A 25,605-nucleotide genomic window follows, 5' to 3' on the forward strand; every position below is an offset into this window, starting at 1 on the left:
GTCTTCCTTCATATGTTCAGGTAAAAAGCAGATTAAAATTGAAAGTCACTTCTGCCGAAGGAAGTGTAAATACCCAACACTCTACAGTGTAAGGAACAGGCACTCTTACTTTCTGATCCAAGTATTAACTGGTACCTTGCAGAAAGTACTCTGGCAAGACCCATCAATATTTTATAGATGAATTCCTTTGACCCAGATAGTTCATCCGCAGAAATTTGTTATAGAGAAACTTACAAAATAGGCCGGGCACAATGTCTCATGTCTGTAATCCCAGCACTTGGGGAGGGCAAGGCGGGCAGATCACTTAAGGTCAGGAATTCAAGACTAGCCTGGCCAACATGGTGAAATACTGTCTCTACTAAAAATTAAAAATAAAAAATAAAATTAGCTGGCCGTGGTGGCACACACCTACAGTTCCAGGCAGGAGAATCGCTTGAACCCGGGAGGCAGAGGATGCAGTGAGCTGGGATCACGCCACTGCACTCTAGCAACAGAGACTCCGTCTCAAAAATCAAGAAAAAGAAAAAAATTCACTGCTGCATTACTAATTATAAAAAAACTGGAACCTGTATCAAGGCTCATCTATACAAGGGAATACTATTCTGTCATAAGATTTCACCATATTTGAAACCCCGTATCTAACAAAAATACAAAAATTAGCCAGGTGCGGTGGCAGATGCCTGCCAGCTACTTGGGAGGCTGAGACATGAAAATTGCTTGAACCCAGGAGGCAGAGGTTGCGGTGAGCTAAGATCGTGCCACTGCACTCCAGCCTGGGTGACAGAGTGAAACTCCATCTCAAAAAAAAAAGAGATATCACCATATTAATTTTAATGTATAAAAGACTTGTATATACTATAAGCTGGTGTGTGGCTCCATTTTTGCTGTTTAAAATCATTTTTTTAAGCACTAAATAAAAAGAAAATGAGGGGCCACCGAAAACTTAACTTGCCACAACACAGGCAACTGTCTACTGAACTTCACAAGGAGCCTGCAGGTCCCATTATAGGAAGTAAAACCCTGGATCTCATCCCATCAAACCCAACAGTACAACACATGGTCTGACAGCCAGCCTGGGTGCTCAGGCCTGCTCTTCTCTTAAATGCTGCCCCCACTAAAACATCACACACCTCAAATATTGCAAAGGGAGGCTAGAAGCTGGCCTTATGGGGTAAGGTCATCTGAACCATCAAAGCTGACAACTTTCAAGAAGGGGCAGCAGGTACCACAACACAACTTTAAACAAGGGGTTCCTCTGGAAGAACTTTTCTAGTCACTTCATTCCAAAAGTCCAGAATGTATCTCTGAAGATTCCCATCCTCACCAAAACTAAATACCTCAGTTATCAATCTAAGGAATGAAATGCCAGGTTATAACATACTATATGAAGTAACATGCAATGAGATTAATCTGCTAACATAGTCACCACTAGAGGTAGTAGCCAGGCCAAAAACGTAATCATTCTGTTCATAATTTTCTAAAATTATGGCCCCATTTCCAAATCATCTCTTGGCCTCTTGCACTGGCCTCTGAGGCTGACTAACCCTCTGGGTCGGATGTTGGCCATCCCTCTCACTATAAAGGAAGTTAGCCAGTTTTCACTGTTGAATGGAAATCTTCAGGCCCAAAGCCACAATTATTCGAGTTTAATGAGTTCCAGTAGCCCTTAAAAAAAAACATTTAAAAAGCTAATTCTTTTTTAGAAGCCTAAACTTCATCTGATTGCATCAAAAAGTTATTCAGATGTGATGACCAAAGCAAAACTGCAGACAAGCCCCATGGTTTTGTTGTTTTTATTCATTTTATGATTAAGGTGTGTATCATTTCTCCAGTTGGGTAAACCACATTGAAGAATCTGACTGCAGGTCTTTAGATTCAGCCAAATGCTTTCCATTAATTTTGTTGTATAAAATATTACAACATTATAGTATTTCAGCCATGCTCAGAACGCTGCAGTGTAAGGATGAACTTCAACCTGCTCATGCCAAGTTAGGGCGACATGAGCAGAACTAAGGAGCTATGATGTCTAAAAGAATCAGAGAATCTGGCTTAAGACGAAGAGAGGTTCTGTTCAAACTAAACTGTTTCGTTTTTCAATCCACCCTTAACTGTTCAAGAAACTGAAAGAGTCACCTTGTTTTTAAAGTACCACACAGGTATGCAATCTTCCGTGATTTGTTTTGCATCTAAACTAGCACAGGGAAGCATTTCAAAAATCTAGCTGTCCGAAGTAAGTTTTCCTAAGAGAAATCATTACGCGTCTACTGGTGAGCTTCATGTTTATTCCGTGCATGGGGGAACAGGAGAGAGCAATGGGACAGAGAAGGGAAAAGTTGCAACTGGGTGACAAATGCATTAGGTGCATTTGAAAGTAAATGCAATGGAAAAAAGTAACAAATGCTAAAGTTTTGTAAAAGTTTAATGAAGCCAATAAGGCATATAAATTGTGTTCTGGCAGACATTAAGACCTGCTTTCTTTTACCAAAGAAAAATGGCACATGTTTTATCAAAATTTGACAGTTCAGAGTAAAGGGTACTGAGATTAAGCTTCAGAGCACCAACTTAAACAAAACAACCAAAAAATTGTTATCCAACTTTGAAAGAGGAACGAGAACCAAGGCATAAAGGGGAATTAAATATGTGTTCCTCCATCTCAAAATCCTTCTAGGAATAGGAGCTCTGGCCACTTGTGAGCAACACATTGCACCACCAAACCCCAATTCCAGAATCTAAATTTACAACGATAGAAAAACAAAGGTAACTCCAAATGCATGTCTTGTATATTCCAAAGGAAAGCTTGAAAGTATTCATAATACATAGGCTTGTCTGTTTCAGGTAAAATGACAGATTGCTGTAATTCTTCCTGCTATTATAGTCAACAAAAAATGATCCACTTTTGCAAAAATTTAGAAATATCTCACTTTCATTCCTAGTTTTAGTATGGAATTCACTTTTTTAAATAAGGGCTACACCTATAATGAATACAAGAATTTCAATTCACACATTTCTAACATTCCATTCACATCCCACCCAGTCAATGAATGAATATTTATGGTTAACTTAGCAAAGTTTCTTCACAGGAAGATATTATTAAATGGCTGAAGAAATTGCAAACTTTAACAAAGTGCTGTGAGTAATTACCGGAACAACCCTTACACTGATTTGCAATGGTCTTTTAAGGATAAAAATAGAAGTAACTGATACTGGACTACAAGTTTGCAAGGAAACATTTTTCACTGTCCTACTTGATATATAATATAATAATATGATAGAATAAATTACAGTACCTGGCAGGCTGACATCAGTTCTTCACCTAAAAAAACACTATCATTCAGTTCAGGATATTAAAAATGAAGATGAAACATGCTCTAAAACATTGTAGCTACAAGAGGTCTTATATTTACTCAAAAGAGGAATCTATTGAGAACTTTTATTTAGGTCTACCTAACAGCTAGAGAATCTCCATGCGATTCCATCTTTTCCAGAATGAGATTCCAAACTGAACTTTTTAGGAGAGGGATTGGACGAACAGGGAGAGTTGGGTTTTGCTATTTTAAGTTGCAATCACATTATTAGTAGATAAAAGAGAGCTTTATCATCTTCCACCCACTCCAATGGAAACTGCACTAAGCAGGGCCTCCATGAAAAATGTAAAATGATAGACTAGAAAACCTACCCCACCATCCATCTCCCTCTCCCTCTAATACTGAACCAAAAAGGAAGCCCATTCTCAAAGTTCATGACCTCTCTACTTTAGGTCACCTCGAATGCAGTCTACATGTTTACATTTACCATAAGGAAAGTACCCCGCATGGGAAGTAGTGTTTGTCTTAAAACTGAGTACTTTAGGCCTACAGGGTTAATCTGGGGGCAGTTTAATATTAATATTGCTACTTTAGAGCACTAACACACACAAAGTGAATCCAATAAAGCTCTGTGCATTGATTCAATATTAAGTATTAATTGCATGACCATCATAGCACCTCTTTACATCACACAATCACCAGAATTAGAAACTGCTTTGAAAATTAAAAACAGGGCACAGTCCAATAATTAGAATTGCACACTGTTACTATATAGAAACCAGGTGCACGGTACAGTGCAGCTGCAAAAATGGAAGCCAAATCATGTTTTTAGACAATTTTAGGAACCTGGCAATACTGTTGAAGCAAAATATTCAACACAGCAGGAAATGGACCCCCCCCCCCCCCAAAAAAAAAGCATTCTATAACCAAATAAACATCTGATATTTCCTTTCCCTTTGAGAATAAATACAGTTAAGGTCACTTTTAGCCTTGGAACGGATATATGTTTGCCTATGATGATCTTGCTAACGACTACACGGTATCTGATGTCCTCTGCTAGGATTATAGTTTTAAGAAAGCCATAATTACAAGAGGCATCTACTATAAATACCTAGAACTTCCTTTTATGGCAACCACTATAGAATTCACTTGTCTTAAACAGTGAACAAGGGAAGATGGCCTCATGTTTCCTTTGCAATTATAGTATATGTTGAGGATCAAGTGGCTTTCAAGCAGCATGGTGGGTGTGAAAATGTTTGCAGTTTAGATCATTCTGTTGCGTTTATGGGTTGGTGAGTCTGTAATGACATCGCCACACTGGGCTGAGGTACGCTTTCTAGTTCCACCATTGTCCAAGTGGAGTGCCATTTCTTCTGATATGAAAGTGTTCAAATCGACATCATGGAGTCCATTTCTCCTTCGACTAGCATTCGATCCACTGCTTACATGTGTAGGAGAGCCTGGGGTACTCGAACGCACGCTTATACTAGCCATTGCACCACTAAGACCTAGGAAGAAGAAAAAAGGTTTTAGAGTTGCTGCATTTTTTAACCCTTTTGAAAGCAGCCCACTTACTTTCCATGTTGTCACAATGTCAAAGCATGTCTGCCTATTTTCTTTATAAGGGATTACTGGCAAGCAATTAAGTTTTATTCTGGAAAAACATATGTGGTCTTGACATGTATCTTATTGGTAATACTACCAATATCTACAATATTGGTAACTACCAATTACTGTAAGTTACTATGTGTCAACCACCATGCTAGGTGTACAAATATCTCGTGAAATTCTCCCATCTATGAGGTAGGTACTGCACACAATTTACAGATAAGGACAGGAGCATTTGCTTTAAAGACAAGACATTTTTGGTTACCCAAAGTTACCATTCCAACAGACCCTTCTGTTGAGTGTGTAGTATGTGTGTGAAGCATTCAGGAGAGCCAGAAATTACTTCCAGGCCTGGGTGGGCTTGTTCCAACATCACCTCTAGATAAGGTGATCACATAATTCATCATCCAAAACAGTATTACTGTTGAACCCGAAAAGAGTAACTGTTAAAATTTCTACTGGGACACCAGGTACAAAGTCAGTCTGCCCTGGACAAACCGGGTTATGTGATCACCTAAGGTCTGCAATGTATTTGGTAGATAACCTTCAGGACGGCCTCAATCATGATCCTCTCTAATCCTTCAGAGAAGGAGGGAGGCAAAAGGTTGTGAAGAATCCTGCTGCTTTGTTTTCAACATTAAGAGTTACTGAATCCAGGGCTGGGTGTGGTGGCTCACACCTGTAATCCCAACACTTTGGGAGGCCGAGGCGGGCAGATCGCTTGGGGTCAGGAGTTCATGACCAGCCTGACCAACATGGTAAAACTCCGTCTCTACTAATACAAAAATTAGCCGGGTGTGGTGGCAGGCGCCTGTAATCCCAGCTACTCTGGAAGCTGAGGAAGAGAATCGCTTGAACCAAGTTGAGGGAGAATTGCCATGAAGCGAGACTGCACTCCAGCCTGGGTGACAAGAGCAAAACTCCACCTCAAAAGCAAAAGAAAGTTACTTTACTGAATCCAGAATATACCCAGCACTCATAGATACTCATTCCTTTCCTTAAACTCTTACACAGTTAAGGAGCCAAACTTATATTCCACTCCTAAATGTTCAGGATAAACCTGTGAAAGTACGAGTCAGGCCAGGAAACACGAATCACAGTTGCATTTTTAAAAACCTACCGTCATTGGCAGTCATCTGCCTTAGGAATTTCCCCTTCCACTATTCTCGCCTCACCTAAGGATCTGTTATTGCTTGACTAAATTTATAACACAATTTAGTATAATCAATTTTCAAATAATAGGACTTATATCCTAGATTTTCAAGTAAGCTTAGAAGTTTCATTTGACAGGGGCCCATTCTTTCTAATCATGAATTCCATAAATTCGTTGTTTAAATTTGAACTTTAAGTTGAAAAAAGAGTCTCTGCCTCCTATCAATCAAATCATTCATTCCCCTTGACGCTTTTCTCCACCAAATATTCTGTGAATGTTCTCAAAACCATGGCCTCCCACTATCATCGCACATGCTGACAATGTCCTCCGGGCCACACCTCCCTTCTGAGGTGCTCAACTCCGAACTCTAGGTGCCACCCCCATTCCATTCTGCACTAATCCAACCAATCCCCTGGCTGCTCTCCCTGCAGAAGACGCATCCTCCCTTCCCGCTGGTGCTCAGAGAAAATCAAACTGTCCCTCTTTAGCCGCTCAACCTTTCCAAGGCTAGAACCTATTAAAAAATAAAAGCATTAACGTGAGAGTACTTCCTGCATCAGGTACTATGTCAATTACTTCCTATGATACCTATAATATCTCCATTCTGTAGATGAAAATCCAAGTATAAAGTAATTCATCCAAGGTCAACAGGTAGTAAACAGGAGCTGGGACTCCCACTCAAATGTAATCTATATTCCTATTCAGTTATTCTGATCCTCTTCCAAGCCTAGAGTATTTTAGCAAAAAAGGTGGCTGCAGGTTGGTCCTAGGGTCAGCCTGCCTCTTAGGCCTCATCTCTTTGAACAGTTTCTCTCCCTTCCCTTCCTGCTCTCTTCACTTCACCCTTAGACCAAATCCCCACTACCAACCATCATGCAATTTGCAGCTCTCTGAAATAGTGAGGCCTGCAACTATCTCTTTCAACATTTGCAAATGTCTGTCACTCCCTGAGTGAGCCCATCTGTTCCCCAGCACCCTCTTCTGAGGCTCCTTTCCTGGTTCTCCTACGGGCTCCTCTTTCCTCCTCCTTGAAACTCTCCGCTCCCTCCTGTTGCCTTGGTGGGGGGGTTCCCTTCTGTTCCTGAAAGGCTGGTGCCACCCTGAGTGATATCCTCAACCCCTACCTTACCCACACGTTTCCCAAAACTGGACTAATGAGCTCAAGGGCCTTCCCAGATTTCTAACTGTCTACTGGACATCTCAAACTCAACACCATCAAAAAGGAACTTCACTTCCTCTTCCGCAACCGGCACAAGCTCATTTTTAAAAAAATAAACCACAAAAAACATCTTGAGCTATTTTTCTATAGTATGGTGCAACCAACCACCTCTTCCTATAGAAAATATCTTTTTATCTCCATCTAATGACCTTAACACAGTGCCTGGCACATAACATTCATTGAATTCTAAAAAAGAATAATACCTCAAAGTCCTACTCCTTCATGTTGAAATCCACTGAAATCCAAGGCTCAGCTGTTGATATTTATTCACCTCTCCAACACCAGGAAGTAAATTCAGGTGGTTCTCTTCATTTAAATCACTGCCATCAAGTTTAAAACTCAATTATCCCCATTGTTGGCTTTTTTTAAATTTCTACAGCAAGACTAAACTTGAGGGGAGAGCCATGCCTTCTTATATCCTAGTGTCTCAGCCTGTAACGTATTACAAGGTGCCCATGTTCTTCAAAGATAATCTTTCATACTTGTTTCATAATCCAAAAGGTATAATGGCAAAATATTGGGAACACTGAGCAATAAACTGGGCTATTTCAATAATTAAAATCAAGATCCCCTTTGTCATTTCAAATGACAAAAAGAATTCAACAAACCCCACCCCAATGCCGTTGTTAACATAGGAGTCCCATGGCAGCATGTTTAATACCTAAGAACAAATATGGAAGGCTTAAAACACTGTATCCCTGGAAGTGGACTAGGGATTTCAAGCACATGTTCCTTATTGTTTCAATTGCCATTCTTCATGAAAAAGAAGAGGTGTTAAACATCAATTTGGTCAATCTGAAAATTCCGGCAGTTTCTGGGAAATGAACTTTTTCTACTGGGTGTATGACCTGGGTGTTCAGCTTGATAACTGTAATGTGCAATATGATCTATGACTGACTCACAGCAGTTAAAATATTTTCAAAGTTTGCCTACCTAATCTTCCCCAAAAAGACTTTTCACAAGGGTCAAAAATAATTAAGATTAACAACCAAAAAAGGTGCATTTTGACAGCCCAAATTTTATTTTACAAACCAGTGACAGCTACTAGAAGATGCTTTAGGAAACCTTAGCTAAGCCACATAATCAGACCTATACAAGTACAGAAAAATCTAAACATGCTTCAGAACTAAAAACAAAAGCAAAAAAAAAACAAGTTGTACGTCCTGAGGGCATACAACTTAATTTCTACCAAAAACATACTTTTTCAAAAGGGCTATGGGAGTAGCAATTGACAAAAGCAGAACAAGTAGCATGATTAGACAGAGAAGTCTTAATTGCTTAACACAAGATAAACTCAGCAGTTTTCAAGTTTCTGTATCCATTTTAAATGATTAGTCCAGGGGTGGAAAAGATGAGGATGGTTTCATCACACTTTGAAAGGAAAACTCCCACTGGAGCTAAAACAAATTTACAGTCCAGGTTGTAAGAATCCAAGTTACATGGTAAATTATTAACTATTATTTTCACACCAAGTTCATGCTTAGGCAGTAAGAAAATCCTGTTTGCAGCATTAATTACATGTAATTCAGTTTCCAGGCACATAGTTAGAGGTCACATACAGGCAGAGAAAAAACAAATGCCAGTCCAGTCATCTCACTGCCTCAGTCCAGCAGCCAGTGGCCCAGGACTTTATCTACACTGTCTATCTGCTTTCCAGCCACTTAAGCCACATGAGGGAAGGTAAGGCAGCTAGCCCTGGGAGGTGAGAAGACACCGTTGATCCACCAGCGCAGGTGCAGGGCCCTCTGCAGATCTGTTCCACCAGTGTTATCTCCCATAGAAAATGGGATTTGAAATCACAACTTAAACAAAGTGGGTAATATCCTCACCAGGGGCCCTAAGAAACTGGCATTCTTGCATTGGCAATGAATTGCACTATTCAGATGCACAGCACTCCTTTTGCACAAAGTTGTGTTCTGAGGTGCCAGGACATCCAAGCACTTGCAGTGTCAATGTCGTGTTTAAGATGTACCAGGGGAGTTCAAACATTTAAAAAGGAATTCTACTAGGAAGATTTCGGTAATTTGAAGTAGATACCACTCCCCACCCCAATCTGTAAATTATAATACTGAATTTTTATTGAAATAAAGCACACTAAATCAAACCAATTACAAAGATACATGTGTCACACCAAAAAAACATTTTCAGTTATGCTGACAGCCCCAAATGCTTTCCATTTTTCAAAGACAGTTTTTAATGTCATGGGAAAATTGCTCAAGACGTTAAAATGAAAAAAGCAAGATACAGTATCATATATGCAGTATGATCTCAACTATGAAATAATTTTAATACTTATACATTGAAAAAAAGACTAAAAGAAAATGCACCAAACATTCAACTGCAGTTAATCTCTATAAAGTGGGATAACAAGATACTCATTTTTTACTTCTTGAAAACTTTCAAATTTTCCAAGAAATTAATCATAAAATTAGTGAGAAAATTAAACTTGAATAAATATCAAAACTGCTTAAACAAGCACTAGGCTGAGTAACCTGGCTTTGAGGCATGCATGCTACATGGCCCTTTCCACTGCAATGAAAAAAATGTTCAACAGTGTTACTGCGGGTTCAACACAATTTTGCACTACTGATGTTGGAAGCTTTATGTCCTACCTCCAGAAACTTCAGCAGCTAACATCTAATCTTAATACAAAGAAAATTCCAACTTTTTATGGAAAATTTTAATGGTATCTTAATTGCCTTAATTGTTCTTTTCAGGGGCTGGTTTGAACAAAGGGGCATAATTTACAAATTCCAGACTTCACAGAAAATGCAATTAAAGAAGATTCTTTGAAATAATTCATGTTAAGTAATTAAGAGATTGCTTTGGTGCATTCATCTCTTACATCTAATTTCCAAATGTTTTTTAGACACATTTTACTTTTAAACAGCTATCAACATTTCTGTTATTTCAAGAAGATGCAGACTGCAACATTCAACAAGCATTCCTTAAGAATCAACTGTGTTCCACACACTGCTGGGAGGAGTGTGGGTTTCCAGAAAGAAGGAAGGATTCTGAAAGGTGAATGGTATAATCCAACAGGTTGGTTCTAATTAATTCTCTGCAACCGAAAACTGCAAGATGTTTCTTTCGTACTATACCATCAGGTTGTTTTGTTTTGTTTTTTTGAGACTGAGTTTTGCTCTTGTTGCCCAGGCTGGAGTGCAATGGCACGATCTGGGCTCACTGCAACCTCTGCCTCCCAGGTTCAGGCAATTCTCCTGCCTCAGCCTGCTGAATACTGGGATTGCAGGCATGTGCCACCATGCCTGGCTACTTTTTGTATTTTTAGTAGAGACGGGGTTTCTCCATGTTGGTCAGGCTGGTCTTGAACTCCTGACCTCAGGTGATCCACCCACTTCGGTCTCCCAAAGTGCTGGGATTACAGGCGTGAGCCACTGTGCCCGGCCATACCATCCATCAGTTTTAAAATACTTAACCAAAACATTGGTGCTGCTGTCAAGATGTACTTCTAAATATTTAGCTATAGTGATGGAAGAGGTAGAAGAGTGACACGAAAAGGGCAAGACACAGCCAAACACAATTAAATTTATTCTTAAAATGATCAACTGTCTAAGAAATTTTATCAGGAGTGATTTGTCCTCGAAAAAATGTGGTAACTTCCTTATCACTCTGGCATGTGTAGGGCCAAAGAATGTTTTGACAAACAAAGGGTACAAAAATCTGCACTTGGAGGAGAAAGAAAATCGTACTGGTTTGGGCTGCCTAAAATGAGCTTTCCTTTTCTAGGGAAAAGGTAGCAGTTTTATACTTTGGATGTGACAAATTAGTTATCTGCCTTACATTCTTCTTTGTAAAACATCCTATCCAGCCTTATACCCCTAAACCTGATTTCGAATGACTTTTTCATAGAGCCCTACACCTAGTTTCTCCAAATCCAAGAATATTATCAAGCAACTTCATGATTTAAGAGAATAAGAAGTTCCATGCAGTCCACAGAAAGACTCTGTTGGGAAAAAAAAAAGGTGGGGGGGAGGAACCCAGAAATGCAGCCTATTAATTCTCAAGGACATGACACTGTGCCTCAATCTGATTCCCTGGGTTTAGATACTTCACACTGTCTACTATAATCTATTAGGCCAGAAACTCCTTGAGGAGATTATTAGCATTTTTGTTTCTTTAATCACCTGCCCCTACTCTTAGCCTCTAATAAACAGAGTGCTTGGTATTCACTGTGTTCAGTAAATAAAGGGACAATAGTAAAGGTTGCAGAATAACAATAAGAACTCCTAACACCAAATCCACAAAGAAAGCAGAGTTTTCAAACCAAAAAGGCCTCGGCAATCAACACTGAGGAGCTGCTGCTGTCTTGTAACTCACAAAGCACGCTTTTAAAAAAAAAAGAATTTACGGCCGGGCGCGGTGGCTCAAGCCTGTAATCCCAGCACTTTGGGAGGCCGAGACGGGCGGATCATGAGGTCAGGAGATCGAGACCATCCTGGCTAACACGGCGAAACCCCATCTCTACTAAAAAATACAAAAAAAAAAAACTAGCCGGGCGAGTTGGCAGGCGCCTGTAGTCCCAGCTACTTCGGAGGCTGAGGCAGGAGAATGGCGTAAACCCGGGAGGCGGAGCTTGCAGTGAGCTGAGATCCGGCCACTGCACTCCAGCCTGGGCGACAGAGCGAGACTCCGTCTCAAAAAAAAAAAAAAAATTTACAAAATTTTTTTCCTGTTTTGAAATTTTTATATTAAAGGCTGGACTGCCTGGGCTTGCCTAAGTCCCCCGTCTTTAAAACTTGTTTTAAACAGGAAAGGAACTTACAACTGGGAAGAGTAAAGCCAAAAGCCAATGATAGTAATGGTTCCCATCAGTGCCTATTATGACACCAGACCCTGCATGCTAGAGGCCTTTGAGTCTGAAATGATGTGTAACTTTACAGAGGGACAACTCAGGCCCAGTGGGGTTACCTCCAAGCCCTGCAGTCAAGAATGTCGTCAAAATCAGTTTGGGAACTAAAACCAAGTGTCTGGTTTTTATGGAACAGTCTGAATCAGGGTCAGCAACTTGCAGAGACCACCTATGAGATGCTACGAGTGAGAGCGGGACTTTGCATAAAGCTACTGAGTGAAGTCTAACTTGGCATCTGGCTCCCCACCCTAGGACCCACGCCATCTTCTTACTCGGGACCCTTTTCACCTAACCCCCATGATGACAGCTCAGAATGGAGACCAGATTTCAATCCAACCCTTTCCAGAGATAGCAATGGGTTGGACAGGGCAACTCCAAATCTCTCCCTCCAGTGAGGAGAAAGACAATGTAACCAACTTCACTAGTCTGTCACATCATCAGACAAGCTCAAGATCTTAGCAAGTAATATTTAAGAAGTCAAAGTTCTAAATGATCTGACCCCCTCCAGCGTGTTAGCTGCAATTTAAAACATGACCCTTACTAAACAGGGAGGCAAAAAAGTATCCCAGAAGACCAAAACCACTGGGCCTTGAGATCCTTGGTCTATTTTTATAGTAAAATTGCCCAGGGGAAAAGAGGGTACCCACAGGACCCGAAACAAACCAGAATTCTCCTTTCCTCAAGGCAAAGAATACTTCCAGGGTCATGGTAGGGTAGGTAACCTGCCTGGGTTCTCATTTAATGTATTATCTTATACCACCTTTCACAAAGGAGACTGGCTTGGAGAGGTGGAGCATGTTGCCCAAGGTTACCAAGGAAAATAGCCTATACACAAAGACTACATACTCTTCCTAACCAGTGAACCAGGGATACAGTTGTTCATTCACCTTTAAGTCTACTAATCCAGATTTGCTTATAGGGAAAACCGCAGAAAGACACATAAAATTCACATCGTTTCTGATTAATTTTGAGAAGAAAAGCCTAAAGATCTTTCCCACCTCAACACCTAAGCCCTAGGTCTTAGTGGGGATGATGTGGTAGACAAAAATCCCACATCTAAAAACATAAGGGTATGGTAGTTAAGGGTGTGCATTTTGAGGCCAGGCACCGTGACTCATGCCAGTATTCAAAACACTTTGGGAGGTCGAGGTTGGGGGATGGCCTGCACCCATGAGATCAAGACCAGACTGGACAACATGGTGAAACTCCAACTCCACAGAAAATAAAAAGTCAAAAATAAGAAATATATTGAAAACTAAAAACTTCTTAAATTCAAAAAAATATGCATTTTGGAGACAAGACTGGAATATCTATTCTACCACTTACTAAACTGCTCCATTATCTTAACCAAGTAAACCTTTCTTCAACGGTGTTAATAAATAAGCCAGGGTAGGTATGAGGATTAAATGACAACCTCCTTAGTGCGATGCTTTTACAAAGTAAACAAACACTGAAAGAGTAGGTTTAATGGTTATCACCCTAAGGTCCCATGGAAGTCTCAGTTGTTCTAATTCAAGATTACCATGTAGCACCTAGGCAACATGGTAATGTAACCTAGGTTACATTATTCCCTGATTGTAGCTATCTGGGGACTGTAATTCTCAACCCTTTCTAGAGGTTCTGGGTCCCCACTGTGTTGTATTCACTTAGCAGACCTCTGTGGTAACTCCAGTGGTAAACTCAGAATACATCTATGTCAAGTTCTTTGCTATGTTCTGTTAAAGCCAAAAAGAAAAAAAGGACCAAGACAAGGTCCATACTATAATGTGTGCTGAGGGGAATGGGACAGTCACAGAAACAAATCAAGCAGCAGAGCAAATGCATAGTTCAGGAAGGCTACAGAGATTGGGAGACCTGAAGGAAGGCTGTGTCACAGAAGTGAGATATGAACACGTAGGGGCTGGACTCGTCAAAGAGCACAGAGGTATTCAAGAGATAAACAGTATGGCTAGGATACCTAACCCATGGTTAACACTGGATCATAAGGGTCTTGTAATACACCATGCTGAATTTGGACTTCACTGTGTAGGCCCCAGGAAAACTTTAAACCATGAAGTGACAAGACCAGAAAGATCACTCCAATGGTCTCATCAAAGATGGACTGGCGACAACAGCTCAGAAGGAAGTGAGAGCTGAAACGTTAGCCCAAGAGCCCAGGCTCACCTCCTCCAGAGGGCCTGCCATGAGCGCCACACAGCTGGCTGTGCTGTGAAACATCCCTTTCTGCTCTCAGAATATCTTCCACATACCACATTCATGACCTGAATAGAAATTATCCAAATCTATGTTTGCCTCAACAGAAAAAGGAATTGCTGTATATTTATGTATTTCCAGAGACAGCACCGAATCTGCCATACAGAGAATGTGCTGAATGGCTCAATGAGTCATTCTGCTATTGGGGCAGAAGAATGAGTCCAACCTGAAACTTCATCTGAGACAAAAGCCCGTGGGACACTTTGGAGATGTACACCGGAGGACAGTGGGACATGCCGTCTGGCAGTCAGGAGAGAAGATCTAAATGAGAGGCCCAGATTTTGGAAGTGAAGAGGTGGGGAACGTAATCTAGGGCAGTGATGGGGCCTGAGGACAGGTCAGGCAGGCAAATGTGGCAGAAGAGAAGCCAAGGTAAGGAGAAGCTCTAGAAGAGAAAGGATGAACAGAGGACCAATGAGAATGGCAGGCAGAGACCCATAAAGCAGTCCAGAAGATTTCTGGTCTCAAGTATGCTGTTTACATAAAAACGAGTTACCAGTTATTAGTATTAATTCAACTCTTGGGAAATTTATAATAATTTTAAGACAGGATAACAAAGCAAGCACATGCATGTTTATCTCTTTAATTCCTCTGTGAGTCTAACATACAAATGACTAGGTCCCATAGGACACAGGAAAAAAAGCAACATGTTGCAGACAAGTGTCAAAATAAAACACTGAATTAGTCTTTAAGCCTTCCTAGCCACTAATTGAAGTAGCTTTGATAAAAACTATTTGAGGCCGGTGCAGTGGCTCACACCTGCAATCCTAGCACTTAGGGGCAAGCAGTGAGGCTGAGGCAGATCACCTGAGGTCAGGAGTTCAAGACCAGCCTGGCCAACATGGTGAAACCCCCGACTCTACTACAAATACAAAAATTAGCTGGGCGTGGTGACAGGCGGCTGTAATCCCAGCTACTCGGGAGACTGAGGCATGAGAATCACTTGAACCCAGGAGGCGGAAGTCGCAGTGAGCCGAGATTACGCCACTGCACTTCAGCCTGGGCTATAGAGCAAGATGCAGTCTCCCAAAAACAAAAAAAAAAAAAAAAAAAAAACCTGTTTGATAACCATAAATTGATATACCTTTTTTTGTTTAAATAGAGAGAAGGTTTCACCATGTTAGCCAGGGTGGTCTCAAACTCCTGACCTCAAGTGATCCACCCACCTTGGCCTCCCAAAGTGCAGACATTATAGGTGTGAGCCACAGCACCTGGCCAATTGATACACTTTTGATTAAAGCTGTTTGCATTAGTCTCTCCCACTAAACTGGGTTCCGAGGCTTACAAGCGTAATGACTTGGGATCTCATTCATTGTCACACACTATCTACATGAAATATTCAGGCCGGGCGCTGTGGCTCAAGCCTGTAATCCCAGCACTTTGGGAGGCCAAGATGGGCGGATCACGAGGTCAGGAGATCGAGACCATCCTGGCGAACACGGTGAAACCTCGTCTCTACTAAAAAATACAAAAAACTAGCCGAGCGAGGTGGCGGGTGCCTGTAGTCCCAGCTACTCGGGAGGCTGAGGCAGGAGAATGGCGTAAACCCGGGAGGCGGAGCTTGCAGTGAGCTGAGATCCGGCCACTGCACTCCAGCCTGGGCCACAGAGCGAGACCCCGTCTCAAAAAAAAAAAAAAAAAAAAAAAAGAAATATTCAGCAGGCATCAAGTCTGCCATACTCCTTTAAATTAAGAACACATTTGTTTGGTTGGGCTGTATTTCATGGAGATAGGGGTAAGGAAGGCGGAAAAAACTGAGGGAAAACTGTCCTCTCTTAAATACATAGGACATGAAGAGGAACGTTGAGTTTGCTTTGATTATAAACTCAAGTCTACCTCAATATACCAATTCTTTTCCCATATCCTTTTGCTCTCCAAACACATGAATTTAGTCCCACCCTCAATGCAAAACTCCAAAAACTTCAATTTGGCCTAACTTATACTTCATGAATTTGCCTAAGCAAATAATATGCAAGACTGAATTCTGGCATTGTATTTACCCTGACTATGGTGTTTCCAAGTACATCTTAAAAGAGCACCTTAACAGTGTTCACTTCAGACAAATCAGATAAGAAGGACACCCAGTTAAAGTCACTCATCAGCATTAGTAGTTAACAATGGCCCTAGTATTAGAACCATTCAAATTACTTTAAATATTCAAATTAAACTACCATTCTCCTTAGTACACTGATGTTCTCACAAACCTGTAGAGCACAACTCAGTATAATTTACGTTTCTGTAGAGCCTTTCAAGGGGCCCTATTACTTCACCACAACACTGTTTCAACCCATGAATTAAAGGTATGAACCCTAAGAGTAAGAATGCATTCAATCTCCAATCTGTACTGGATTAGTGCTACATAAGAAATTTATTGGAGGTAAAGATCACTTTTTCCTACACAAAACCTTATATTTAAGTTTTAAATCCTCACAACTTAAACATGCGAAAATTATAAACAGTCCCTTCAACTATATCATTACTTAAAACTCCCAAAGTTCAGGAAAACAATAAATCACAGATGGAACACTTGCAATATAAGAAAATACATGGGAGTTGGAGGATACAGTTTTCTGAGGGCAGAGGGGGCTGGCCTGCCCTTTTTACTACTATGTACACTACTGCTACGTTAAGATAACAAGCGTGGTTTTTATGTTTCTTAAAACTCTCTTCTAAAATGTAACAGTACAATAGAGTAAAAAAGATACCTTAAGAGAAGCATGGAATGAGCCACAACCCTCTTAATAAAGGAAGAAAATCACAATACTTAAGAGACAACTGCATCAAATATTACCATGCACTAAAATTAATCTAACAAACTATGTACACCTCTAGTTAACTGTTTTCCCAAACTTTAGGGGGAAAGATGTGAAACTCTCTAATTCAGTAGAAACAGATCAATCCCATTTTTGCCCGAGCTTCCAAAGTTCTGACAGCCTAACTACTCCACTCTATCAGGAACAGTGTGCAGTCTGAAGTACTGCATCCATACAACCTGAACTTTCTCATGTTTTTGTTTTTAATTGTCCTAAACACTATCAGAAAAAACAACATTGGGGTTTCAGGAAAGAACTACAGTTTGCAGGAGAGAACAAAATCTCTACAGGTATTAAAGTTTCAATGATTCAACTTCAATAAAGTTTCTTTATATCCCACTATTTCTTAGTACCTTACACCACGTTACTTTATTTTAGATGACCTGTACTATGGCCCAAAAATGTTAACTGTCAACAAGACTCACGGCCAGGCGCAGTGGCTCACGCTTGTAATCCCAGCATTTTGGGAGGCCGAGGTGGGTGGATCACCTGAGGTTGGGAGTTCGAGACCAGCCTGACCAACATGGTGAAACACTGTCTCTAAAAAATTAGCCAGGCGTGGTGGTGCATGCCTGTAATCCCAACTACTCAGGAGCCTGAGGCAGGAGAATTGCTTGAACCCGGAGGCGGAGGGTGCGGTGAGCCAATATCACACCACTACACGCCAGCCTGGGCCACAAGAGCGAAACTCCATCTCCAAAAAAAAAAACAAAAAGAATTCATGACCTAATTACTTCTACCTGCTTAGCCATCTGTGTGATCCATGTTTTCACCATGGTTTCAAGCAAGTCTTATTATTCTGTTGCTTTCTCTCCTTGAGCAGTATTAAATGCTGTCACACAGGTTAACTCTCCCAGCTCTATTTGGAAGTCTGTATTAGAGAGCAACAGCAACAACAGACTTATCACTGACTACATTCCCTGGGTTTCTCCAGCAATACTAAAATCCCCTAGCCAAGAGTGCCTTCTTATGACAGGTCTGGTCTGGGGAGACAGCGATCCACCTGTCCACTGGCTGCACTCTGCTGGGCCCGCCTCTTAAAGCGCAAGGAACCTGAGGGACATAGGCAGAAGGTCGAGTCTTACATCCATCCTCTCCCACCATCTATAGCAGACCAAGTAAGAAAGGTGTCAAGGGAGGTCCCAGGTCCCATGAGAACTAACCCAACAATCTCCCACCTTACTTGCCTGTCATGGACCATTAGAAATACAACAGAATTCTTAAGACACAAGAACTTCCTCTTTTGACTTCAGAAGAGGAGAAAAACATGTACAACACATAAGTGTAAAGCGATAAGTTCTAATCAACGCTGCAGAAAGATATGTCATTTTAACACCAATAAGCTCAAACTAACTTTCTAAAAACATTTTCTAGGATGGGTTAGCTGACAGAAATCACCCATATAAGTTCTTAGCTTACATTCCAGTAAACATTTCTAGAGCAAGCTGTTTACTGTAATAGACAAAAAACAGCATATCTGGACCTAAACCTAAAAGTGAAAAATGGGTCCACAGGCACCCTCTTAACCATTTTTCCAAAGAAATATGTTTAAACGGCTTTACCATGCAGAGCTATGGCTTCCCGGAAGGGTTGCAAATCAGTCTCTACAGATGAGCTAGTTTCCGTTGAAGTAGCTCGGTTAGGGGACACTACAGTCAGTCTTGGGGGAGCTCTAGAGTTTCGTGGTGGAGGAACTTTTCCACACAGGAAGCTGATCAAATCTTCTCTACGAATAGTTCTTCTGCGTTTTTTAACCCAAGCCAACACATCCTTATTGCGTCGCTGATAGCCAATCTGAATTCCAATATCAAAACTTCGTTGATGGGTATCCACGCTTTCTGTTAGAAATAAAGAAAAAGAAAACATGTATCATTATCATTAGAGTCAAATTGTATTCCCTCCTAAAGAAAACCATTTTACAAGCTAACCAAAGTGAATACCATGATGTGGCCTCTGTATCGGTAATATAAACTGAAATGATTTCAGTCATAATGAAAATGTTATATATAACATTGAATGTTAATGGTCTAAATTCAGTGTTTACTTAACACGGTCCTGGAGCTTGTCTTGTTAAAAAAAATTTTTTAACAGAAACAGATTAGTTATCTGTAATGGAACTACCTAAAATAACTTGCATCACATCATTCAACAGATAGGTCTAAGTATTGCACATGCCTCAGGCCACGCTAATCTGCATTTACCAAGTCATTGTGGAGATGCACTCCTACTGACAGATTCAGCACCAAGATTCAGGAACAAGCTGAAGACAGCGACAAACGTTTTACAAGGAAAAATTAATTCTGATTGACGGCTCAACACTAAAACCAAATAGCATGGTGGGTGGAAACAAAAACCTTTATTTCTTTCCCTGGGTATATTCTCATTCTCCTTCCAGTTCCCAACAGCTTCCTGTAACTCAACCATTCCCAATAGATCTCCCAGACTTGATTCTTTGTGTATACTCCACCTGGGTTTTGATAAAATGATCCCTACCTTTTAGTGGTTTCATCTAGTTGAAAAAAATATTTGAAAATTTAAGTCACTGCAATTTGTTTTTAATTGAGCTGCTGTGCCAGCAGAAAATCACCAGTATGTCTTTAACAGAATTAACCAACATCTTTACTTCATCCTTGAACTTTTTGTAAAAGCAACAACACTGTGTACATTTCTCTATTATTTTTCCCGGCTTTGATTATTTCATTTTATTTTTTTTTTTTTTTTTGAGACGGAGTCTGTCGCCCAGGCTGTAGTGCAGTGCCTCGATCTTGGCTCACTGCAACCTCTGCCTCCCGGGTTCTCCTGCCTCAGCCTCCTGAATAGCTGGGATTACATGCGCACACCTCCACACCTGGCTAATTTTTGTATTTTTAGTAGAGACCAGGCTTCACCATGTTGGTCAGGCTGGTCTTGAACTCCTGACCTCATGATCCGCCCACCTCGGCCTCCCAAAATGCTCGGATTACAGGCATGAGCCACTGCACCCGGCGGCTTTAATTTCTTGTCTGCTACGTCTACAGTAGACTCTGAAAGGATGGGCAACAGTCAAACAATGTAAAGCTGTTTTCCAGGAAAAAAAAAAAACAATCATCCAGACATCACAGAGGATCCCAAGCTGAATTTGCACTATTAAAGAAAAGGTCAAGAGGGCAGCAGAACAACCAGAACTTTATAATAAGGCCGACTCTTTGGCAGATGACAGTCTTTATTGCTGAAGAAAGAAAAACAAGGATATTGTCCACAGATCTTTTCTCTTAATAAAAAATCAAAGTAGGACCTGGGATGTTAAAAAGAGAAAAGACTTCAAAATAAAAAGGACCAGGACTAGAATTCAACATCGATTTGGAAACCTGATATGCTATAGAGTGCATTCATATCTTCTCCATCACAACTTTGAGAAGGTGGATTATCCTAATTTTACAAACATAAAAAGCAGCTCAAGAGTGAAGTAACTTCTCCAGTATCTCACTACTGGTATAACGTGAATCAATAATCTTGATTTCTCACTTCTTCATAAACAAAGCAAGGACTCCACCAATTTGAATATAAATAGCATTAGAGACAATCACCACTTTCCCATCTCTTTAGCAAAAGATTTAGATGAGCCAACCCTAAATGGGTGGACAAACCTAAAGATGACTTTGTAATGCTGTACCTAAAACTTAAATGATTCTGAAAGAGCTGGAGGCATTAAGAGAAACCAAGTCACTGAGCAACTAAAACTTATCTTATCAGACCACATAAAGGATAAATGTAAAATGTGTTAACTTAGAAGCAATCAGGTTTTTAAACCTATACTACCTAGAAGAATTGCTTTTAATAAAGGTTATAAATGAAGAAGTTTCTGTTTCTGAAGAGAACAAGGAAATTTTATTCTTCAAAAGCCAAATGGAGGTAAGCCCAGACCTGGAGAAACAGAGGAAAAAAGTCTGAAGCACAGTAAAAGGGATACAAGAAACAAGCCTGAAGCAGGCTTGGAGAGTGCAAAGAAAGATGACCGGGCGTGGTGTCTCATGCCTGTAAATCCCAGCACTTTGGGAGGCCAAGGCAGGTGGATCACCTGAAGTCAGGAGTTCGAGACCAGCCTGGCCAACATGGCAAAACCCCATCTCTACTAAAAATACAAAAAGTAGCCAGTTGTGGTGGCAGGCACCTGTAATCCCAGCTACTCTGGAGGCTGAGGCAGGAGAATCACTTGAACCCGGGAGGCGGAGGTGGCAGTGAGCCGAGAGTATGTCACTTCACTCCAGCCTGGGTGAAAGAATAAGACTCTGTCTCCAAAAAAAAAGGAAGAAAGAAAAATGAAGTAGGCACGTAAACACACACCTGCCAAACCAGACAGCAAAAAAAGAGAAGCTAAACTTGATACAAAACTCAAGGGCCAAAGGGAAGGGGTCACGTGAGGTGGTTTAAAAAAAAAAAAAAAAACTATCCTGGGAAGAGCTTGGCCAAGTTTTGGTTTGTTTTGATTGAAGACACAAGAAGTCCAACAGTCAGATCAGCAAGGGACTAATGGTTTCATCAGAGATTTGAACACCGGGAAAACTAAATAATCACTAGTAGCCTGGCTTAGATATAAGACAGTTATGTAACAAATTGTTAACCTCTTTAAAAAAATTATGCAACTGACAATTATTTCACCTCAAAAATTCTGAGATGACCAAGTCTCAACATTAGAACTGACTGTGGGTACACTAAAAGTCATGCATTTTGCAAACACTACACTTACAGACTAGAAGGTCCTAGAAGAGAAAAGCAGATACAACATTTAAGGTTTTAGGTATGTTTTTGCACCACCGGGCATAATGTAGTTTTTTTTTTTTTTGTTTTTTTTTTTGAGACGGAGTCTGGCTCTGTCACCCAGGCTGGAGTGCAGTGGCCGGATCTCAGCTCACTGCAAGCTCCGCCTCCTGGGTTTACGCCATTTTCCCGAGTAGCTGGGACTACAGGCGCCCGCCACCTCACCCGGCGACATTTTTGTATTTTTTTAGTAGAGACGGGGTTTCACCGTGTTAGCCAGGATGGTCTTGATCTCCTGACCTCGTGATCCGCCCGTCTCGGCCTCCCAAAGTGCTGGGATTACAGGCTTGAGCCACCGCGCCCGGCCATAATGTAGTTTTATACTATTAACACTATATTCTGAAAACCAAGTCCAATTGCCTTACCACTCAAACCCAACCTCAGTTATCTCCCAAAATATAAAGTCTCATGTACATCGTGAAGTATTTAAAATAAAGTTCTTTTTAAATAGTTACCTGATTGAAAATAAATCTTTCTCATACCTTGGGCTAATTAGGAGACCTGCATGCTTACTGGATAATGTTAGGCATGACTACATTTTAACGTAATCCCAGGACAAACTACTGTCCAGTGGATAATCTCTCTCACACACACACACGGCCTCTTGACGGCTCTCAAACACTGCTCTGAGCATGCCCCACTTCTAGAAACATGGGCTTTCGGGTACCTATTCCAGAAAAACAGAGCACAGAAACCGTGGCCAGTCTTGTGTCCAACATTATTTTACCGAAACCAAAGTCACTGTGGAAAAGAGCCACATACTTGAAGGTTAGGCAAACTCCAAGGACACTGAAATGTCAATCTAACCTTTAACCACAACACATTCATTTCCTTATTCAAAAAAGGAACTGGGCAGGCGTGGCTCAGTGGTTCATACACATAACCCCAGCACTTTTGGGAGGTTGAGGTGGGCGGATCACTTGAGGCCAGGAGTTCGAGATCAGCATGGCCAACATGGTGAAACCTCATCTCTACTCAAAACATAAAAATAAGCCAGGCATAGCGGCAGGCACCTGTAATCCCAGCTAGCTGGGAGGCTGAGGCAGAAGAATCACTTGAGCCTGTGAGGCAGAGGTTTCAGTGAGTCAAGACTGCACCACAGCACTCCAGGGTGGGTGACAGAACAAGACTCCATCTCAAAAGAAAAGAAAACGAACTGATTCACACACCAGTCATAGTAGGTATCCCATATTTCCTTTTATTTTTTTAAATGCTTTTATATAAGCATGTGAAACTGAATCCAACAGATTTTAGAAGACAAATACTCCCACCACAATGGGCTGAGGTGGGGGCAGAGGGCAAATAATTAGATTGATTCTGAAGACCAAATGCCTAATTTTCTTATGTGACTGAATAAAATTTATCAGATTGCACTACTTACAGCTTTTTGATACACACAAAACTTCATATGAATTACAGCAGGTATCGCAAGTTTATAACAAGGAACTGAAGTTCAAAGGGCCTTGTGTCCAAAGTTCAGTGACAGAGTTCCTTCTACGACCTATCTCTTCCTCAAATGAGAAGCCATCTCTCAATCACAGACAATCTACAAACCATAAGAGCACAATGCTACACCAAAACAACAATTCTGAAGAAATACTACTGACTACATAAGATTTCAACCTAAGAATTAGATTTGCACTAGTCTAGATTGCACCACACAGAAAAGTATTTTATTCTTTTTTGGGGGAAAGGGTAGAGGCAGGGTCTTACTATGTTGCCCAGGCTGATCTCAAACTCGTAGCCTCAAGAGATCCTCTCCCCTCAGCCTCAAGTGCTGGGACTACAGGTATGAGCCATGGCACTCCAACCAGTAAAGACAACGTAATGTTTCTTCAGGAATGTAACAATCTAAGGGACAGTCAAAATAAAACACTTTCCAATCGTATTCCCTAAGGAAGTGTTATCCAAAAGTAAGCATACCTCCTAGTTACTTCCATATTTACCTAATCTTCACCTAGCACACAAAACAAAGGACCAGGAACCAGGGGGAGAATTTTTTTTTTTTTTTTTTTTTTTTGTGATGGAGTTTCGCTCGTCACCCAGGCAGGAGTGCAATGGCACGATCTCGGCTCACCACAACCTCTGCCTCTCGGGTTCAAGTGTTTCTTCTGCCTCAGCCTCCCAAGTAGCTGGGATTACAGGCATGAGCCACCACACCCGGCTAATTTCGTATTTTTAGTAGAGACGGGGTATCTCCATATGGGTCAGGCTGGTCCTGAACCCCCAACCTCAGGTGATCTGCCCACCTTGGCCTCCCAAAAGTGCTGGGACTACAGGTGTGAGCCACCGCGCCCAGCCCAGGGAAAGAATCTTAATAACCACTGTTTGTTGCCTGCCTGGCATCCAATCCTTGTCCTCCCTTTTCTAAAAGCACTCCAAGTTTTTGTTTAGATAGCAACCATGTTCTGACAGAAACTCCCTCCACATTTGCTTAACGGGTTGTGGCTTAGCCCTCAACTCATCTGCATAACCCTATGTACCCCTATTAATGGCTGTGGGTAAGCAAGTGACCCCTTATGGGCAAGAGATGACAGAAGTCATTTTTAGGCTCTTCTAAGCTTCACTGAGTGGCCCTAAGACGTGAGCCACAAGCCATTCTGCCAACATAATGAAGCCACCCTGACGACAAAGCATGCTAGTGCACACAAGGGAAGAACAGAGTAGGGGAGCCTGGGCCGCTCAATTAAGCCAATCCTGCTGTGGCCTTTTAAGTCAAAGGGTCCAGTACATGTCCATACAGCTAAAGCCAGCCCAACTTGTGTTTTCTGATACTTGCAACCAACATATCCTTTCACAGAAAAAGTACGTACAGGGTGGGTATGGTGGCTCACAGCTGTAATCCCAGCACTTTGGGAAGCTGAGACAGGTGGATCGCCTGAGCTCAGGAGACCAGCCTGGGCAATATGGCAAAACCTCATCTCTACTACAAAAACTTAGGTGGGCATGGTGGTGGGTGCCTGTGGTTCCAGCTACTCAGTGACTGAGGTGGGAGGATCACTTGAGCCTGGAAGGTGGAGGCTGCAGTGGCCCGAGACAGCACAACTGCACTCCCACCTGGTTGACAGAATGAGACCCTGTCTCCAAAAAAAAAAAGAAAAGAAAAGAAAAAAAGGAGCCAAGGGCAGTGGCTCATGCCCGCCCGTAATCCCAGCATTTTGGGAGGCCAAGGCGGGCGGATCACCTGAGGTCAGGAGTTCGAAACCAGCCTGTCCCAAAACAGTGAAACCTCATCTCTACTAAAAATACAAAAATTAGGCCGGGCGCGGTGGCTCACGCCTGTAATCCCAGCACTTTGGGAGGCCAAGGCGGGCGGATAACGAGGTCAGGAGATCAAGACCATCCTGGCTAACACAGTGAAACCCCATCTCCACTAAAAATACAAAAAAATGGGCGTGGCGGCAGGCGCCTGTAGTCCCAGCTACTTGGGAGGCTGGGCAGGAGAATGGCAGTGAGCAGAGATGGCGCCACTGCACTCCAGCCTGGGCGACAGAGCAGGACTCTGTCTCAAAAAAAAAAAAAAATACAAACATTAGCCTGGTGTGGTGGCAGGCACCTGTAATCCCAGTTACTCAGGAGGCTGA

General features: G+C 41.5%; 1 protein-coding gene across 1 annotated transcript in view; it reads right to left on the minus strand.

Moving 5' to 3' along the window:
• Positions 1 to 1,779: 1,779 nt before the first annotated feature.
• CUNH16orf72 (chromosome unknown C16orf72 homolog) overlaps positions 1,780 to 25,605 on the minus strand; it is a 29,696-nt gene continuing 5,870 nt past the window's right edge. The window contains exons 3-4 of the mRNA XM_033235780.1: positions 18,787 to 19,062; positions 1,780 to 4,813 (exon numbers count right to left, since the gene is read on the minus strand). Coding sequence (XP_033091671.1) covers positions 4,569 to 4,813; positions 18,787 to 19,062 — 521 coding nt within the window. The 3' untranslated portion in view covers positions 1,780 to 4,568. The remainder of the gene's footprint in view (positions 4,814 to 18,786; positions 19,063 to 25,605) is intronic.

This window comes from Trachypithecus francoisi, unplaced genomic scaffold (genome assembly GCF_009764315.1).
Source record: "Trachypithecus francoisi isolate TF-2019V2 unplaced genomic scaffold, Tfra_2.0 Lachesis_group15, whole genome shotgun sequence".
In the NCBI taxonomy this organism is placed as follows: domain Eukaryota; kingdom Metazoa; phylum Chordata; class Mammalia; order Primates; family Cercopithecidae; genus Trachypithecus; species Trachypithecus francoisi.